This window comes from Ylistrum balloti, unplaced genomic scaffold, assembly GCF_031769215.1.
Source record: "Ylistrum balloti isolate Yb309-2 unplaced genomic scaffold, AGI_CSIRO_Ybal_v1 Utg369936, whole genome shotgun sequence".
NCBI lineage: Eukaryota > Metazoa > Mollusca > Bivalvia > Pectinida > Pectinidae > Ylistrum > Ylistrum balloti.
In genome coordinates, this window is record NW_026782046.1 from 706,411 (window position 1) to 729,164 (window position 22,754).

General features: G+C 35.4%; 1 protein-coding gene across 1 annotated transcript in view; it reads left to right on the plus strand.

Moving 5' to 3' along the window:
- Nucleotides 1-8,627: 8,627 nt before the first annotated feature.
- Nucleotides 8,628-22,754, plus strand: part of LOC132547171 (RYamide receptor-like) — a 78,338-nt gene continuing 64,211 nt past the window's right edge. The window contains exon 1 of the mRNA XM_060210926.1: nt 8,628-9,425. Within this exon, the coding sequence (XP_060066909.1) occupies nt 8,628-9,425 (798 nt within the window). The remainder of the gene's footprint in view (nt 9,426-22,754) is intronic.

Sequence of the window (22,754 nt, forward strand, 5' to 3'; positions counted from 1 at the left end):
TAAAAAGTTAAAAACAAATAAGGCCGGTGGGCATGAGGGTCTCGTATATGAACGCGTAAAATATGCAGGACAGCCTCTGATTCATCATATACGAAATTTATTCAGTCTTGTTTTTAAACCCGAATATATCCCTAAAGACTGGAAATATGGCATTATAGTTGCTTTACACAAGGGTCATGGGAAGCCTAAAGAAGACCCCAATAGTTACAGGGGAATAACGCTTTTGCCTATATTTTTAAAAAAATTTTGAAATGGCTATTGCAAACAGAATTACTGACATAATTGATTCTGACATATTTCCAAACACACAACAGTCAGACAAATCTATGCTGTCTCTGTACAGCGTTTAATGTGCAAGAATGCATTTATTATCATATGGAATATGGTTCAGATGTGTATGTGTCATTTTTGGATAGTACAAAGGCCTTCGATACTGTTTGGCACGACGGTTTATTAGTTAAGTTGTATGACATTGGTCTAACGGGGAAAGTATGGAATATACTTAGATATATGTATACAGATGTACAGAGTTCGGTGGTATTTAATGGCGTATTTTCTACACCGCTGAAAATGGAGAGAGGAAATTTACAAGGTGGGGCCCTATCTGCCAAAATGTACTTAGTTTTTATTAATGAACTATTAAATGAGGTTGAAAATTCTGGTTGGGGGGGCAAGAATAAGAGTACCTGTCAATATTCCAGCCCAAGCTGACGATATTTGTTTAGGAAGTTCCAATATTGTGAGTCTACAAAAAATGTTAAACATCTGCGAATCCTATAGTCGAAAATGGAGGTTTATGTATTCAGCATCAAAGAGTAAAATTGTTGTATTTTCAAATAAAAGAATTGTAGATATAAGTCAAAATATCTATCTCTACAACAGTGTATTACCAGTTGTCGCAGACATTATACACGTTGGTATTCTATTAAACCGTAAGCATAATTCCATGGAAAGAACAAAATCTGTTTGCAATAAATTAAAAAGTGGTACCATGGCCCTTCTACGCTCAGGCGCCCATCAGTGTGCTCTAAACCCATTAACAGTTTCAAAAATTATGAAATTAAAAGTTTATCCTTCTGCACTTTATGGATGCGAACTGTGGTTGCTTTCGACTACTGAGTTACTGATGTCAGAAAGGGGCCCAGCGTTTTATTGTAAAGTCAATCCAAGGTCTAGATAAAAGAACAAGAACTGACATGTGTACCTCTCTACTTGGGTGGACGTCATTAGAAGCATATATAGATACTAAATAACTTTTGTTTCTTGGTAGAATATGTAGAATGAGAAGAAGTAAAATTTTCATAGTAAGATGTTTTTTGTATACAATTAATGAATATGTACAAATTGGTTATATACCAGATATTGCCAGAATCCCCAAAAAGTATAATTTATTCCAGCATTTCGAACTTTTACTGGATGACGGTACTTTTCCAAACAAAACACATTAGACGAAACTGACTTATAATTCTGTAAAAGACTATGAAACAAATGCATAGTTACAGAGAATGTCTAACAATGCAGATTTTTCAAGATTTAAACTACTGCATGATTGTTTAAAACCAAACTGTTTGTGGAAACTAGCTCTGTATCACCCTAGTTCTCTCGATAATATCCGTTATGTAATCAAACTTATTGTTTCCATACGAAACTCAAATACACAATTTTTGTGTCATTTTTGTGGATATTTTTATACAGATATTGTGAATCATGCAATTCTACATTGTTCATCAACAGAAATTGTACGTGACGATTTATGGTGCGCAATTGTGTCTATTTTGAGTATTGAATTTATTTCATACTTACAATCGTTGCCAGAGTATATATTGCTTCACATTTTACTAGGAGGTCCTCTGGCCTATCAGTTAGACAAACATGATATTGAACAATTTAGACTGAAGTCAGCATGTTCTATAAAAAGGATGCTTGAACTATATAGCTATGTATAGTGCGCCAGGAGTCCTTCTGTATTATATACACTTAAAACCTATTATTGTGACATATATACTTAGTATGTAATTATTTCATAACATTATAACTTGCAAGATAATTCTTCACGGAGTATGATTTACATAAAACTAACATATTGTATGTATAATCATAATTTGTAAAATCTACATTAATTTCCACCTTAATTGTGTGCTTTTCAAGTTGATTTATTTTGTAATTTGTATGTATGCTCTTCATCTTTGGAGGAAATAAAGACAATAATAATAGCGACATTTTAGAAAAATATTAGTATTTTGTTTTGTAGATGAACAATCCAAATTGTATACCTCTGCTCGCTTTGTTTCTGGTGCCTTCGCAGCGCCCGGGATCGTATGAGGATGGATGTTTCGTGTGTTTGCAATGATCTAACGCAGGTAGGTTCTTTCCCTTCTACTGCGCAGGTATAAGAGTTGCAATATTACTTTTTTTTTTAATTTCTCATATAATGATTATTTTTATCCATAGTCAGCCAACTGTGATATAAAAATATAAATAAATGTTTTCGCACTAATAAAAAATTCCTTTGCTAGACCTACCCTCAGAACACTCAGACTTTCAAGAACAACATAGAAATATCGGGATTATTTTCATTTCATCATGTCACAAATCTTTTCATAAAACTTCGATACTCTTTTTGACCAATTCAATGACAATAACAAAAGACGCCCCTTTTTCACATTTTAATTTTCCTTATAGTCGTCCCAAAAAATTCAGCATATTCTAGGCCCAAAACTTGACTGAAAAATCCTAGAGGGACAATCAGATGTTTGGCTTAATTTATTTGATTCTTGTTGCCACAAGTCATGGTTATCATTTGTGTACACCCCATCCCCACACACGTAAACACAAGCTTATTGTTCAAGTTTGATTGAGTGTGTTTCTGTAGTGATACCTTAATGACGTCACATTACGTGTTCTTGCTCCCACTATATATCCACTCGGAACTCCTCGGTTGTGCGAGGAGTTCCGAGTGACTATATATCGGCATGAGTGCAGTGTCATCATGACTTAGTTTAAACAATATTTTATTCAATGTTTAACATTTAGATATACATATAATTCAAATCTTAACTAAGAGGATTTGGTAACAAGCTTAAAGCTTATGTAAAACCATCTCCTAAAATGTTATACCATTCACATATCGACAGAGTGGTCCAACTAAAAAGGAATGCTGGTGGCAGCTATAAAATTACAATCCGAGTACTGATCATGTGTTTGAAATGTAGTCGCGTGCAAATTAGATATGAGTTGTTTTTAATTCCCTATATTACCTCTGAACTGAAGAGTGCAGAGAGTATAGAATATTATAACATATAACATAACATTTGGTATAATTAAGCATAGATACATAGTAAGTACAATAATAAAGTATATAGGTACATAATAAGATAGTTGTACATGCACATGGAGTAAAATATTGTGCAAGATATGCACTGTAATGATAATTTTGTAGGCCCACAGCACACAGGGGTTGGGGATACCCCTACCAGCAAGGTGTTGCAGGCTCTCAATTTTTTCACAAAAAATATAAATACATTATGCCATGCACATATATCATCATTTTAAAGCCCAATTGATGCATGCATTGGGTATAGTCATATTTGCAATTTGTAAGAATATAAGTGTAGTACACTATACAACATCATTATGCAATATAATGATAAGTTTGTAGGCTCACAGCACACAGGGGTTGGGGATAGCCCTACCAGCAAGGTGTTGCAGGCCCACAATTTTCACAAAAGATGTAAATACATTATGCCATGCACATATATCATAATTTAAAGCCTAGTTGACGCATACATTGGTTATAGTAATATTTGCCATTTGTAAGAATGTAAATATGGTACAATATGGCGACATAGCAATCATAAAAAATAATAGGTACAGTATTTGTAGTGAAGGTAAATCATTATAAGTATATAATATGTCCATACTAAGGGCAAGTATATTATATTATCTAGGGACTAAATTTCATATTACTGATACATGTAAGTACTTTGCGAATACCGTTAAAGTACGTATATGTTACGTTGGTAAATAATGCGTGAATGGATATCTACATTCAACTAAAGACAAATATAGTATTTCTACGCAGTTTAGAGCGAGTATGGGTAAGTAATTTATGATTACATTGGTAAGAGGTACAAGATTTGCAATGAAAGTACATCGTGACCAAGTGATTGAGAACGAGATTGTTGTTAGAGTAAGCACAGTCAAGTTATTTTTACAAATGGAAATGGATACGATCATGCAAATCGTTCACTTTTCATTATATATTCTTGAACAGCTGATACGATTTCCTCGTTTTGCTGTATAGTTAAATCGGGATTTCCCCAGAGTAGACATTCAGTATTTAAATCATAATTGAGTGCCCAAATGTATTGTTCTCTTATGTTTGTGTATTTTTCACAAGCAAATAAATAATGAAAGTTGTCTTCAATATAGCCGCATGTACAAAAAGGATCGTCGCTAATGTTTTTCTCAAAGAGGTGTGCTTTTAAGCTGCTACATAGTAGTCTAAGTCTCGAATGGTATATTTGGGCTGTTCTGTTTCCATAGGATCGGTAACTAGGCGATTTACCTTTGTCTCTATAAAGATAATGTTTAAGGACAGACACAGAGGGGTTTTCTCGTATAGTGGTAGGTAGATTGTTCCACAAATGGACAGTAAAAGGAAGGAAGGAGTTAAAATCTATTTAAAAGAATTTTCACATTGTCTTTTCAAAACATTAACGAAACTCGTTGGGCCATATTCAAAAATCAACGAGGGAGATTGTGGTATGTTGTACCTGGCAAAATGAGATTTTGGTTTATATAAAATTTTATGAAACGAGTCTTTGCGAACAAAGAGAAAAACTTCGAGACTGGTTTTAGTAATTTTTTTTATGAAATGAAAACAATTTTAAGATGGTGTTTATTACATAACTAAAAATGTACAGGGCAGAAAAAAATGGAAGTAGTTATTTTATTTCGCGATATCTGATTAAAGATGTTAGATCATTGTCCATATCATGGCATCACAATCGCTTTCGTATTGGTGCAGCCAATAAAACAATCTGTTTTGTATGATCAACAGGCAGTCGATTACTTGATTAAAAATGGAATATCGGGTATGTTTACATGCGATCGACATTGACCAATTCCCAACATCACAAAGATCAAACGCTTTACATTATCTGTTCATTTGAATAGCCACGGAGTCGTGATATTTGTCCAGTAGTATGCTAGGACTAGGGAAATAAAGTTTGTTTAAATGGTTGACCTTGACAACAAACACCTCAAGTCACTGTTATCGAATGTATTCAAACGTCTAAACAACAACAGAGAGACATATCTATATATATAATTTATAATATTTAGGAAGTGGTTTGCCTAGTTGAATTAATATCCTGTTTTATTCACATGAATGTCCATTATCAAATGTTATATAGGGCGCCATTGTGTTAAAATGTCAAAACTACTTCTGATTTTAAAAAAAATCCCGATGAAACCCAATTTCGCGATATGTGAACGCCTTTAGCATGCTATGAGGACCATTCATCAATTGTTCAGATGCATGGCCGTGAACTTTTTCAAAATTACGTGGTTCAAATGCTTTTTAAATTATTGGATGAATTCCTCAGAATTGATGACGTATTTAAAACATATTTGCAAAAAAGATATTTTGCTTGCAATAAGATAGATTAAAAGAAGAAAAAGGAAAAAGATTTAGGCGATTTCGGTACCACCCATTCAAACATAACGGTTGAAACATTTGTTTCTTGACCAGCTCATTATCATTATCATTGTTCTTAAGTTACATAACGGAACCACTCTCTACTTAAAGGCGACAGAGAAATATGTTCCGTACATAGACTGAGAGAGCCGCTTGTCTCATGGTTCCACTTTTAGCACTATTAAAAAAACATTGTTTGACATGTGCTGTTCACCTTCTTGACATGACATAACTTACTTGGATCGAAATGGCGCGTGCCGTCGATAAAACAGAAGAGGTTTTCTATTCCGAAACACAAGCTATTGTTCTTCAAGTACTTTTTTCAAAGGCATCCTAAATAAATAAATAAATTAATTAATTAAATACGTAATTATAAGTAATCAACAGTACTTTTAAAACGAATATTAAGATATCAACGAAAACGTCAATTTTACTAAACTGTCAATTTAAAGGTTTTCTTTCTCAGTATACTCAGTGTAACACGTCTGATTGACACACCCAGTATACCCAGTGTTACACGTCTGATTGACACACCCAGTATACCCAGTGTTACAAGTCTGATTGACACACCCAGTATACTCAGTGTTACACGTCTGATTGACACACCCAGTATACCCAGTGTAACACGTCTGATTGACACACCCAGTATGCCCAGTGTTACACGTCTGATTGACACACCCAATGTATTCAGTGTTACACGTCTGATTGACACGCCCAGTATACCCAGTGTTACACGTCTGATTGACACAACCAATATATTCAGTGTTACACGTCTGATATACCCAGTGTAACACGTCTGATTGACACACCCAGTATACCCAGTGTTACACGTCTGATTGACACACCCAGTATACCCAGTGTTATCGTCTGATTGACACACCCAGTATACCCAGTGTTACACGTCTGATTGACACACCAAGTATACCCAGTGTAACACGTCTGATTGACACACCCAGTATACCCAGTGTTACACGTCTGATTGACACACCCAGTATACCCAGTGTAACACGTCTGATTGACACACCCAGTATACCCAGTGTTACACGTCTGATTGACGCACCAAGTATATCCAGTGTTACACATCTGATTGACACACCCAGTATATCCAGTGTTACACTTCTGATTGACACACCCAGTATACCCAGTGTTACACGTCTGATTGACACACCCAGTATACTCAGTGTTACACGTCTGATTGACACACCCAGTATACCCAGTGTTACACGTCTGATTGACACACCCAGTATACCCAGTGTTATCGTCTGATTGACACACCCAGTATACCCAGTGTTACACGTCTGATTGACACACCCAGTATACCCAGTGTTACACGTCTGATTGACACAACCAGTATACCCAGTGTTACACGTCTGATTGACGCACCAAGTATATCCAGTGTTACACGTCTGATTGACACACAGTATACCAGTGTTACATGTCTGATTGACACACCCAGTATATCCAGTGTTACACGTCTGATTGACACACCCAGTATACCCAGTGTTACACGTCTGATTGACACACCCAGTATACTCAGTGTTACACGTCTGATTGACACACCCAGTATACCCAGTGTTACATGTCTGATTGACACACCCAGTATACTCAGTGTTACACGTCTGATTGACACACCCAGTATACACAGTGTTATACGTCTGATTGACACACCAAGTATACCCAGTGTAACACGTCTGATTGACACACCCAGTATGCCCAGTGTTACATGTCTGATTGACACACCCAGTATACCCAGTGTAACACGTCTGATTGACACACACAGTATACTCAGTGTTACACGTCTGATTGACACACCCAATATATATCAGTGTTACACGTCTGATTGACACACCAAGTATACCCAGTGTTACATGTCTGATTGACACACCCAGTATACCCAGTGTTACATGTCTGATTGACACACCCAGTATACTCAGTGTTACACGTCTGATTGACACACCCAATATATCAGTGTTACACGTCTGATTGACACACCAAGTATACCCAGTGTAACACGTCTGATTGACACACCCAGTATACCCAGTGTAACACGTCTGATTGACACACCCAATATACTCAGTGTAACACGTCTGATTGACACACCCAGTATACCCAGTGTTACATGTCTGATTGACACACCCAGTATACCCAGTGTTACACGTCTGATTGACACACCCAACATACCCAGTGTTACACGTCTGATTGACGGATATCTAACAGACACGAAGATCGATCCTCTATCAGCGGTGACACTCAGCGTTATCTCAGTATGCTCAACATCAGCAGCAGTATATTCGGCGCGAATCCACACAGCGGCGGCAGTCACCGGCGCTGTCTGTTTGAACGATAGGATTACACTTTCAAATACCTTCGAGGTTTTCTCTGATACTTGAAAAAGTGGATATAATCTCGTACCCGATGGGAGTTATTTTTAAACAGTGTTTTGTGTACACGTCTTCTTCAGCTGGTATCGCTGATGTATACAGAAGTAATTCTGCGCTCAGTTAGGTTAGACACACGGCCTTATTTTGTCTACCATAACAGAGTATTTTGCACATAACTTGGATATCGTCCACCGACGGAATTTCTTTCTCGCGTTATTAATCATATCTTTAGTCGCAAAACTAATTCTAACAATTTTTGGAGGAATTAATGTTTAATGACAAAAAAAAAAAAAATCAAATCGTACGTTGAATACTTTTTTTTAAAAATACGTGTATTATTACTATCACTAACATTTAATGAATATATTTATTTTGATTTCATGTGATTCAATTAATTCTAAGTATTTGTATTGATAATGGTTTCATAAAGAATCCATGATACTATAAATCTTATGTCAAATAATTTTAAGATAATTCCTCATTTTCTGCAACAAATAGTTACAAAAAGAACTGATTGTTAGGAGGTAACCTTGACAACAATTGCCATGGATCTCTTGGGACATTTTGATTACTCGTCTTATGATAGTTACAATATATCTATTTGGAATGATACCTATCAATATTACCCGGATACTTCTAACAAATCCTGGAATTCCACAGGACAAGTGGAGTTGTACTATGTTCCAGTAGGGCTTATTGTTCTATTGGCTTTCCTGTACGGCTCTATCTCACTATTTGCCGTCATTGGTAACGGTATCGTCATTTACGTCATCATGGCGAATAAGAAGATGCAAACAGTGACAAACATTTTCATCGCTAATCTAGCCCTTGCTGACGTCATCATAGGTCTTTTTTCGATCCCGTTTCAATTCCAGGCGGCCCTTTTACAACGCTGGGTACTGCCCTATTTTATGTGCAGATTAGCCCCGTTTGTCACCAATATCAGCGTCAACGTCAGCGTTTTCACTTTAACAGTTATAGCGATCGACCGTTACATTGCTGTCATCTACCCTCTAAAGGCGGGGTTTAAGAAGCAAGTAGCTGCCGTAGTACTTGCTATCATTTGGGTTGTTGGAATATCGTCCAGTTTGCCGATGGTTATCCACTTCCGGGTCGGATTAAATTTGACCCCTAAAGGAGACAAGATTCCATTTTGTAATCCAAAATGGCCGAAAAGTTTTGGAAGATATTACTATATGTATTTGTTGGTCGTACAATATTTGATTCCACTTATCATCATCAACTTCTCTTACTTTCGGATTGCCTTTAAGATCTGGGGTACTAAGGCACCAGGACAGGATATAGACCGGAGAGACAACGTAAGAACGAGGAACAAGAAAAAGGTAAGAGGACATTTTTCTTTATTTCTTATCTTTCATAACAGGTGAAGAGAGAGAGACAGAGAGAGAGAGAGAGAGAGAGAGAGAGAGAGAGAGAGAGAGAGAGAGAGAGAGAGAGAGAGAGAGAGAGAGAGAGAGAGAGAGAGAGAGAGAGAGAGAGAGAGAGAGAGAGAGAGAGAGAGAGAGAGAGAGAGAGAGAGAGAGAGAGAGATATTAGTCGAAGTGCATTAGCTAGATTTTAGACCCGTCTCCGTTCGAAGTAACTAATCAAACAAAGAGCGTTAATATTCCCTCATTAGCTAATGCTGTGCTTTGTCGACGACAGGGATATTTACCGAAGAGTACTTAGCAGCGTAATGTACGCTTGTCTGTATACGGGTATGAAATAAAAGCTTAAGGCAAAATATGCGTAGAATTTCAAAACGCAACCGGATTGGTCAAAAATCAATATATAGGATGAATATTTAATAAGATTCTCCGCCTGTCCTTTTTGTTTGTTAGATGTTCAACATTCTTCTTTAAGAAACTCGTCACGAATTTTTCCTTTGAGCTACTGGGAAAAAAGTTTCGTAGATGTTACACACACGTATTTGTGATGTTAAACACACGTATTTGCTATGTCATACACACATATTTGTGATGTCATACACAAGTATCTTTGATATATGCGATGCTATACGTACCTAGCTGTGTTGTTTTTTTTTTCAAAAATCTGATCCTATTCAAAGGTATCATTGATGCTATGTTCACATATATCTCTTGTAATACACACGTATCTTTGATGAAATAAACACGTATCTTTGATGTAATACACACGTATCTTACATGTAATACGCACGTATCTTTGATGTAATACACACATATCTTTGATGTAATACACACGTATCTGATGTAATACACACGTATCTTTGATGTAATACACACGTATCTTTGATATAATACACACATATCTCCGATGCTTTACACATGAATATCTGATGGAATACCCACATTTCTTTGATTCAATACACATATCACAGCAGTGCAGGCGACATCTGTACTATTATCTACGTAGTCACCGTCGGGGTTTTTGACGATATTTCTTTATGAGAATCGGAACTGTTTCAAACCCTTTGTCAAGTATAATCCATTACGGTATTTCTTTAACGGAAGGCAACAATAGCGTTATTTGTCACCTCCAAAGATCTTAAACAGAATTTCAAATCTGTACCGAATACAGTAGATTTTCTACCAATATTAAGTCCTTGCGATTTGCCAGTCGTAAAAATCGACTTCCGTGCTAATGTCACTTTATCTGTTAAAAGGTGTCTACACAGGCCAGAAAGTCTTTTGCTAAACCAGTCAGCCCTTTGGCTTAAGGACATTATTCAAAAATAATAATTAAGAAGATCTTTATTATAGGTGCCGCACCTTATGCAGAGATAATGGGAAATTTGCTGTCAGACATGCAACGGGAAAGAAAAAGTCTGACTTTGTTATATAACATGTAGCCGTTCTTTCTGAAACAGGATATGTCTAAGTAAATTAGAATCCAAGGACAATATATCAACCGCTTACCTCCTACGCCTCCAAGAGGGAGTGATATCTACCAAACTATTTGATGTAACTTTTCCCTTAATTTTCCATGTATAGGTAGTTACAATCCTGCTTCCCCAATCTATTTGTGTTTGCGTGTTGATTTGATATTCTAGAATTTGTCGGTCTCAGTACAAGATGACACAGATTAACTCACAATATGTTGTTTGATAGTTGAAGGTTGATGAAGACCATGGATATAGATCAATTGTCATTGACGATTGTTCTGTTATACAACATACAGCTAGATATAGTCGATAGTTCATGATATACCACATGATATCGTTTCACACAAAGCTGGTACTCGTCATGTAAACACGACATAGATTGACCTTATCTAGGAAACATTGACTCTTCTGGAATACCTTTTCATGATATAATTTAATTTTCTCAAGGAACTTCGTGTTGATCCTACCTTTATATTTTGCTTTCGTTAAATCATTTTTGAATTCGAATTAGAATTTTGGTTGTTGTTGTTGTTGATGATGATGATGATGATGATGATGATGATGATGATGATGATGATGATGTTGTTGTTGTTGTTGTTGTTGTTGTTGTTGTTGATGATGATGATGATGATGATGATGATGATGATGATGATGATTTTTATAAATTTGAAATGCATTTTCTTGTTTTGTTGTTGTTGTTGTTAATATTTATAAATTTATGCATTTTTTAATGTTTCGTTACTATCTAAGATGTCCTTGGAATATGTAAAGCCATGTTCCAAAGCAATAATCGACATTGCCGTTTGTATGTATATTAGAGTTGTATCTGCGTGTTTTAACAGAATATCATATGTTGTAGCCTTGTTTTACTTTTGAAATCGATATCAGGAAATTAACACGGATACCGTCAGGAAGGTTCGGCTATATACGAAATGCTTTTACTAAGATGGCGTTGTGTGTCAACTCCAACTACAACAACGTTAATTGTCTATTGGGCAATCTCGGATACACGGTTTACAACAACAAACATCGAGCTCTTAAAAGTCATATTACGGTTAGGGGCGAGTGGGTACGGGAGTCAGGAGTTCGAGCGCTCGTAGTAAATAAATAATAATTTGAAAGACTGGACGAAGAAATAAAATCCTCCCTGACCTGTACGGTTTTGAATCTGAAGACGAATTGCTTTGCTTTGCGTGTTTTCATGTTCGTGTTTGTAAACAAAGATTTCGGCTTTTTGTTTTTGTTTTTTTTTTAGTCCGTAAACAAAGTCTTTTACGGAATCCAAATTTCATTGATATAACATTGACGATAAAATCACCTCCAAAATACCCGATTTTACAATATTCTAATTGAATTTGTAATCTGTATGTTTGCAGGTAGAGTTACCCAAGCCTAGGATGTACCTTATGTTGAAGACTTGTTTACAAAGTAAATCTGTAATGACTTTGAAGTTTAAAACAATCACCAACCCAACCATATCATTATTTTATTCGCGGAAAATATTCGGCGTTTCAGTTCTACAGGATCTTGCTATTTCACTTTTTACCAGTGTTGTCTATTTCTTGTGGCAAAAATTCTGTGACACATCGCTAGAAAATTAATTTAACAAAAAAAACAAAAAAAACAAAAAACAAAAAAAAATATCGTCATGAAAATTTTTCATGACATGTTGTCTTTTAGGGGAAATTTAATTTTAAAAATGTTATTACGTTCAATTGGCTATAGCTATTTAATTCAATCGAAGGTGTTTGGTAAAACGGAGGTCTCTACACAGTAATAGGATCGTAGATTAGTATATAGCTAGTGAAATTCGATTATTATCGTTTGATGCTGACGATGAGGGTTACGTTGTACCTGTATTGAGAAACTTCGACATATTCCATACATTTCCATGTCGGTTTGTGCCAGCCATACATATCTGTAAAGTGGTGTGTGAATATATTCCTATTGTTAAGGGATTGTCGCGATAAAACAATGGGACCATATAAGACACAGCTTATAACATTATCACGTATATCACCAACAAGTATGACTCCTTGTTTTTTCATGACTTTTACACATGCAGATCTAGTCCCCGTATCTCTACAGAATAATGGTCAAGCTTTGCATGAACGACGAGAATTCGTGACTCATCGAGATCTTGTTACACTAGCCGATGGCGACTTGTATTAACTGGACTTCCTGTCGTAGTAAAATTAGTATACTGAACGAAACCTTGAATCCACCCTTGTATGTAGCACATTGATAAGTAATTTTTTTCAGGATTTTTATTGAATTTAACCATAAAAAATTGATCTGTTGCCCCCATTTAAAAACTTAGGATACCATCTTTTACATTTTCTCCCGTCTACTCAATCTTTCCCACTTGGTTTTCCTCTGTTGATGTCTCACTATACAACCGTCCTCATATGACCTTGTTGGTGTCTCACTATACAACCGTCCTCATATGACCTTGTTGGTGTTTCCTTAGACATCCCTCCTCATATGACCTTGTTGGTGTTTCCTAAGATACCCGTCCTCATATGACCTTGTTGGTGTTTCCATAGACATCCCTCCTCATATGACCTTGTTGGTGTTTCCTTAGACATCCCTCCTTATATGACCTTGTTGGTGTTTCCTAAGATACCCGTCCTCATATGACTTTGTTGGTGTTTCCAATTGATCAAAAAATGTCGGAATTTAAGTGGGGACATGCACTTACCCCATCAATAAAGATCTTTCACAGAAGCTTCAGAAATATTGTCTTTATTGATTTCATTTTAAAAAGTTATGAAATTTACGTGAGGTTCATTTGTTTTATCAGTGGTCGACGTGTAAATCATTCTTTCTGTCATGGTTCATCCAATTAAGTTTGAAATAAAATTCTGTTATCATTTCAGTATTTTCTTCATTTATTTAATTTGCTTTCAAAATGTCATCAATTGAATCTTTAGCACGTTTCCCGGCTTTTTTCTTCAATTTGTGCATATAAAGATAATTTTTAATATTTCGGAAAAAATGCTACAGTCCCCTACGTCATTTTTCCACTTCAAGGCATCAACTCCAGGACTGATTTTTACAACTTGGAATTAGCGCTTAATTAGAACTCGACATCTCCAAAGCCCAAGGGAGTGCCTTCCATTTTGTGTTCAGATTACAAAACGATGGTTTAAGGACGTAATTTTCGCAAAAAAGACTGATGGTATGATGTCACATTTAGAGTGATATCATTTTCTACGGTGTCGTATACGCAAACGACAGGAAAGTGACAAATTCAAGTTTCCAATAGTTTATCAAATCTGCAAACTTAAAATTTGATTTTGAACAGCACAAAGTTAATTTTGTAAATGTTGTAATTTGTGACGAACCAATAAATTTTCTGCGGATTCCATATTTTTTTCTGGTCAAAATGTCTGTTTTCTTTGTCTTCAGCCCCGTCTCTGCCGACATGCTGTCCTCTATGCGGGAAAATTATCCCATTGTCACATTTTGGTACATTTAGATTTATTTTACTAAAAATCCGTCTTGTTTATATATAAAAATATCTATGTTTTTACCTGAATAAACTCGGAAGTAGAAATAGTTTAGTCAGTTGAGCAACTGAGGTGCTTGCTTTGAAAACTATTTTGTTCTTCAAGAAATGGGTCTGTGCTGTAGTGGTTATGTCAAAAGGCAAGAAATTTCACCCTGATTGCCGATGAAGGCATAGGACGGGCGTCCCGTGTGTTGTTTAGTGAGGTGGTAATTTGTTTTTAAAAAGAGATCCTGTCTCAAAATGACCCTAGCTGTTGATTAGTGAAAAACCCGACAAACAAACCAAACATCGCAAGATGTGAGGGACAACCATACCATTAGCAGCAGGCAAGGATATTCTGCCATTCAGACTTGAGCATGCACTTGATGATTCTCTCAAGGAAATAAGCTTTATATCATCACTATACAATGCTCTATATATAGGCATCAGGGACAAACTAATTCGTCAGTTATACAAACATTCCAGTCTGGCTGAAACATTATCCAGTTTTATCATCAGACCCGTTTTTATGTGTTCGGAGGAAGAGGGGTGGGGTTTGAGTGGGTGGGGCGGGGTCAGGGGCTCAGAAAAGATATGCATATGCAAATCTAGTCGGAATAATTTAACTTAGTTTAATAATTTATCATTTAATTAGATACCACTATAATCTGATTGGTCCTCAGCCAGATCTTTTTAGGCAGTGTATTTACCTATGCATGACCATGTGATATGGTAATACATTCAACGTACCGTACACAAATCGTATTTGATGTCATGGTCATTTGTTCGCTGAATTGTGACCAGACTTAATGGTAATGTCTTATCATACTGGCAAAATTTGCTTGGACTAGACATTTAAAATTTAAGCAATTATGTAAAGCGAAAGTACAAAAAGACAAAATCAAGCAAAAACAAAAAACAAAAAAAAAACAACAACAACAAAAACAAAAAAAAAACAAAAAACAAAAACAAAAACAAAACAAAGAAGAAAAACAAAACACAAACAAACTGTTATAATAAAACGATATTTTTTTGTGTCAGTACAAAAGAGTATCATTATTTATAGAAGTGACATCAAGGGAACATGTAAGCACTATAGAATCACGGCCAGAAAAGTATCTAAAACGTTTTTCAATTATCTTACAGACGACTTTAGGAAATACATACAGGTACTCATTATCTTTTTGACCTTCATCCCGTCCTGTATGAATGTCTCCTAAACACTTATATAGTACATACAGTTCCCTGTACTTATATAGTAATTCCCAAGCAGAATAAGACAGTTTTTTCACTTATAAATAATGGTATATTTAGAATGGTGACATCGTGAGGGATTGACCTCATTCCTTCAGGGATGATGGAAACAAAGTAGTCTTTCGATATAGAGATATATCTCAGACAAAGAGATAAAGCATTTCGACTTTGTTACAAATGTAATATATCGAAACTGAAATTGATCGAATTTTCCAAAAATAGCTCTAATCGATGATGTCTTACTTATCAAAATCAATTACGATAGGATAAACAAAACACACAAGCAAGCTGTAGACTTTTATGTGTATGTCGAGAATCTGTTTATCTGAAACCTGCTCGGTTTTAAATGTCATATGTGTATTAGAATTATATAGAGACAGAACATGTAATGTTGGCGCTTTCCCTCATGTCAAATCTGACGCTGATGATAGAAGTAAATATTTACGTAGCTCTATTTTATGTATATATATATATATCTTTAACAAATTCAGAGATTGAAAACATATGTTTCGTTTATTAAGCAAATAGCTTTGCTAGTTTTCGGAAACGTCCTTTTTCATTTATCAAGCAAGGAGTAGGAAGAGATATTTTCGAAAGCTCTCAAAGCTATTTGCTTGACAGAAGGAACATGGGTTTTCGACAGCTCGCAAAGTTCTTTGTTTATTAAAAAAACAGACTTTTTCGAAAGTTCGCAAAACTCTTTGCTTGATAAAGATATCTGGTGTTTTCGAAAGTTTGCAATCATAGTTTTCCAATCACCGCGTGCATTAACGATAAATATCTTATATAGCATAGGATATATACCAAACTGATGAATCCCATCTCCAACAACTAAATAGTTCTGCAGGTCAGACAAGGCATTCTCGGGGAGTTCAAAAGGTCGAATACACATTTCTGTATCACATTAGATTGATATTTGCTGTCTCAAGCCTCAGGGACACCTTTTTTGTGTCTGTATAGGGACATCCAGAATGGGAGCAATTTTCAATTTCCGAAATTTATCGTTGCATTAGATGACTCTGTTCAATTATTAATAGTTAATTTCTTCGTGAATTCCAGCGCATAGTTCCAAAGCTACTTGCGGCGAAGTTGAAGTCACAGGGTACTGATTTAAATATTTCATATCTTACAACACAAAGATAATTGCTTAAAGATAAAAATCATAACTTGTTATGGTTGATTAAATTCGATTACTTTTGTGACGCTTGACTTCATTTTAAATTAGTAAGTAAGTATTCATTATCTATGTGAGAAGGAGGCATTGAAAAAGAATGAACTTGAAGCCTTCCTATGCTGAGGTTTATAGAAAGATAAATCCAGATTTCATTGATAAATATTTATGTCGGATATTTCCGGGTTCCAGGAGATACTGGTGGATAATCACTCGAAACCCTGAATTATACCCTGTGAAAAACAACGAGTTGATGAAACGTTTTCTCACCTATCATACCATGTAATTAAAGGTGTGTATTTAAAATCTAGATAAGAATATGATGTTTAATTTCATATAATTTCCTATATCCAACTATGTAAGCTATCGAAGTAAGCAGTTCGTAATTCAAATTGAAAGACAATAGAATCAAAAGAGAATTCTAACATTCCACATCATTTAAAGACCCCAAGAAAGTAAACTCATCCTAGTACATTTTTAACTTAAACCTCACAATCGATTAAATGAGGGCAAACTTTATTAATTCAGACAATGCTAAGCTTGGATACCTTAAACTTAATTCTATTCGCGTCAGATATATATCGTGGTCATTCGTTGTTAAGAATCAAAGCATACCCAATATATACATGTAGAGAACGGCGGAACGCGATAAAAATGGCGCCATATATGGTATAAGTCACTAAAACATTAACACAATCAGTACAAAGTTTGAACATAGTCAACAAACCGTATTGTTATATTATTTAGAGCAGATCTCATTCTTTAAGTACTCTGAAGTCATATTCCTTTTAATCAATAGCGCCATTACTGTAACAGTACGTATGATGTTTAGCTCTCAGTGATAAAACATCACTCTAGTATTCATAAACTTGTAAATTGTTTTCATGATAAATATCTTGTCTTGTTTCAGAAACCTGAATTTCAAGTAGATGTTATCCAGGTCTCATTAAACCGTGGTTTATGTGGATTGTTCAAAACACATAGCGCTAAGATTAACTGTGAATTGATTTGGGATGGAGTTAAGTAAACGATTCCATCTTTACTAATTATCATCAACACGGACATTAGTGGAACACCATTATACTTAACAATGATTGTTCATAAGGTACAGCCACTAAATAACGGTATGTAGTTTCAGAAAATGTAGGCGTTATTTAAATGTATGGAAACCTACAAGAGTCACGTGACAGTCAAGCAATATGACGGCAATATACCATGGCTGTCACGACCATAATATGAACACATTTGAGAAAAGGTATTCACATAAAAGGGCCCTCCTTCCTTTTGGTTATTCCAATAATAAACCCCATTCTGGGGAATATGTATGATGAAAAAGAATATCGCCAAATTTCTCTAGAAGATATTTGTTATTTCTCAGTCGCGTAACAAGCTTCAACAACTTAGGTCCTTAAGATCACTGACGATAACTATGAAAATTAAACAGCTGTATGTTACAGATTTAATCATTTTGGCACTGTTGTATCCTATTCTAAATGTATATTAATAGTTGTCATTCATTTTGTCTTTAGTATAATCTTCAAGATTGCTGGTAGTAGACACTGCTAGTGGACTGTTCGTCCTCGTTTAACTGAATACATGTAAACATAATATTCTTCTTAAATTATCAGACATATGGAAATTATGAAATTTATTGAAGTATGAGGCTAGCCTTTCGATCACTCTGGATATTTCTCAGTCATCTCGTAGGTTTCAAAATATTGGCCAATAGCATCACTTACAAGTGTACAAGGACGAAACAGTTGTATTATAGGATATGGATAGTTCATTGTCTAATGATATAGCAATATTGAAATATGTAATTCACTTAAATTTGATTTGTATAAGACAGTAATTATCTGACATCATTTCTTGATTTCCGAAGCTGTTATCTAGAATGTATTCTACACCTCTAGACTGGCCTACTGACTCATAACATAGTTTTGTACTTCTAGACTGGCCTACTGACTCGTAACACCGTTTTGTACTTCTAGACTGGCCTACTGACTCATAACACCGTTTTGTACTTCTAGACTGGCCTATTGACTCATAAAATAGTTCTGTACTTCTAGACTGGCCTACTGACTCATAACACAGTTTTGTACTTCTAGACTGGCCTACTGACTCATAACACAGTTATGTACTTCTAGACTGGCCTACTGACTCGTAACACAGTTTTGTACTTCTAGACTGGCCTACTGACTCATAACACAGTTATGTACTTCTAGACTGGCCTACTGACTCATAACACAGTTTTGTACTTCTAGACTGGCCTACTGACCCATAACACAGTTTTGTACTTCTAGACTGGCCTACTGACTCATAACACCGTTTTGTACTTCTAGACTGGCCTACTGACTCGTAACATAGTTTTGTACTTCTAGACTGGCCTACTGACTCATAACACAGTTTTGTACTTCTAGACTGGCCATAACACAGTTTTGTACTTCTAGATGACTGGCCTACTGACAGTAACACAGTTTTGTACTTCTAGACTGGCCTACTGACTCATAACACAGTTATGTACTTGGCCTAGACTCATAACACAGTTATGCCTACTGACTCATAACACAGTTTTGTACTTCTAGACTGGCCTACTGACCCATAACACAGTTTTGTACTTCTAGATGACTGGCCTACTGACTCATAACACAGTTTTGTACTTCTAGACTGGCCTACTGACTCGTAACATAGTTTTGTACTTCTAGACTGGCCTACTGACTCATAACACAGTTTTGTACTTCTAGACTGGCCTACTGACCCATAACACAGTTTTGTACTTCTAGATGACTGGCCTACTGACTCATAACACAGTTTTGTACTTCTAGACTGGCCTACTGACCCATAACACAATTTTGTACTTCTAGACTGGCCTACTGACTCATAACACAGTTATGTACTTCTAGACTGGCCTACTGACTCGTAACACAGTTTTGTACTTCTAGACGACTGGCCTACTGACTCATAACACCGTTTTGTACTTCTAGACTGGCCTACTGACTCATAACATAGTTTTGTACTTCTAGACGACTGGCCTACTGACTCATAACACCGTTTTGTACTTCTAGACTGGCCTACTGACTCATAACACAGTTTTGTACTTCTTGACTTGTTATTAGACAAATTGACTGCATCCCAAACCTTGATGGATTTAACACTAATTCTTTTTTTGAAAAGCTGTATTGATGTTGAGTTCATATGTATAATGGCAGTTTATTCGCTGAAATGAACGAACAATTTATTACAACAATAATACTGAGACGAGACCGCCAACCCAAATCAAATTACATCAATATCATCTCTTGACATTGGCTTGTCAAACGGCACAATTAGTTGCTTTCTCTATCCCTGCATGTTAGCACTAGACAAAGGGAAGCTAATTATTGGACAAAGCTCTAACTTAATCTGGTATCCCTTCCATTGAGAGGGTGCTACATTTCTTTCTATCAACAAGCTGCCATTTTGAAATCCGGACGGAATTGCTTCATAATAGTCTATTTTCTGTCTGGTGACACTCTGTCAATTCGATTTGGGAATAGAGCTTACATGAAATTATGGAATCCCAAAGTTTACGTGTTAATTAAACTAGAGAGACGGAAAGAGGGCAGAAATTATTTCTATATCTTATCGTCATGTATATATATCTTAAACGACTACTTAATGATACTAACATACGCATGGTTTCGACATAATGTAACAAAGATCATGCGGTCTTCAGCGAAGAAATACGTTCCCCGTGAACAATTCGTATAGTCTGCCATAGAACAAGTGCTCTCTTTGATATCAAGTCGAGTTTGCCTTCTCTATTAATGAAGAAAAATATCATTAGAATAAATTCGGATATGATGCGAGAGAGAAAATCGTAGATCTAACCCATTGCTACTAACAGTGTTTATATTTGATTTTGATATCCTAAAATTATTTATTTATCGTGAACAAGATGATATCGCTGTCGAATTGATTTCCGAGAAATGTATCGTAAGTGAAACAGCCGCCATTAAGGATACGAGTCGTAAGTAATGCGACTCCGGATTAGAACAATAGCGGTATAAGCTCTTGGTCATTAGTAATATATTGGTCCTATTAGAGATCTATTTAGGAAAAAAATCGATAATAGATTCGACTCCATACACAAGAAGATGAGTCAATCTGACTTGTAATGTTCAAAGATTCTTCAGCTTAACTCAGAATTTTGCCCAAATCGAGAAGACAAATCGCTTATTTGATATCTTCACACTGGATCGGCATTTTTTTCATACGTCAGTAAAATGCTTGTCCCAAAATTTGAATATTATCAATGATTCGATATAACACATTAACTTTAGTAAATGATGTTATTTCTGTAGAGGGTTATATTATCTTTGGTTTAATTTTTGGGATATACTTGTAAAATATTCTTGTAATAATGATCCTGAAATCAATGACTCTAGTATTGACCCTGTTGTCAGATATCTACGTAATGATATTATCCGATCTAAGTCATGATATTATCCGACATAAGTTATGATATAATCCGATCTATGTTATGATATAATCCGATATCAGTTATTATATAATCCTATCTAAGTTATGATATTATCTGTTCTAAGTTATGATAAAATACGGTCTAAGTTTTGATATAATCCGGTCTAAGTTATGATAAAATATGTTCTAAGTTATGATATAATCCGATCTATGTTATGATATAGTCCGGTCTAAGTTTTTGTTTCTCGTATTAAGTCATAACACTAAAATATGCTACAGTAAAATAATGATAAAAAAAAATAAAAGACAAACAAACAAAAAGGCCGTATATATGATATATTATTTAGTTTAGTCAATATGAAACATTCGATGATCAAAATCAGTTGGTCAATTATTAATTCTTTAAATGTATTGAAATGAAAATACCTGTACAACGCGTTATTTTTTTTTATATAATTATGATAAAACTGCAATAAAAATTTAATAAGAGGAAAACGATAGATTTATATGTATGTAAATTTCAGATTTCAATTATCCTTTTTCGGAACAAACTATGTATTTCACAATAAAATCCAGCCATCAAATCAGAGAGTTTACATCAAGAGCGTCATACTGATTTTCTACATATACAAAGACTGACATGAACTAATAAGGGTACTGATAACATGCAACCATCACATACACACGTTCACATGACACACGTATAACAAGACATTGAGATACTGTTAAACTCATCCCAACCCGTACTGAGGGTATTTAATGTTTTAATATAATTGTCTTTAAAGCCTTAAATGGTTGGTATATTGGAATCATTGCCTGCAGGCATACTGGTGTACTTGCGTTATATACTAAATAATTGAGTAATAGTTCCACGTGCCGTTGGCAATAGCCTTCATGCTTTGCTATTTCCTGTTTCATGTTAAAAAGCCAATTAAGGTTCTCCTCTAGTTTACTGGTACCAACCATCTACACTGCAATCTTGTTTATGATCAGTTTTCTTTTTTGTAATCTATTATTGGGTGTAATCTCTAGTCAAGCTGTCTTCACGCGAGAAATGCGTGCATTGTACTCAATGAAAATAGATATAAATACAAACCTTTAAGCTCTAGAAACTACTAACAAGCTGTCACCTTATTCAAATATATTTGATCAGATAACTCTACTAACTAGCTTTAGTAACGAAGTTAAATTCGAAAGTGTTGGGATGGAGACAGCGAAAACAGGAACTCTTACATTCTCGTCTATTATTGTACAAAAGAAACACAAGCGAATTTTTGCCTCTTAAAAAAGGAATTATATGTAATGTTGCCAAAATATTAATCAGACTGCTTTAAATAGCAGCCTCGCCCTTCTAGGACACATCATCGATGCTTCATCATACCGCAGTTTCGTCCTCCTGGGACTTGACAGTGATGCTTCATCATACCGCA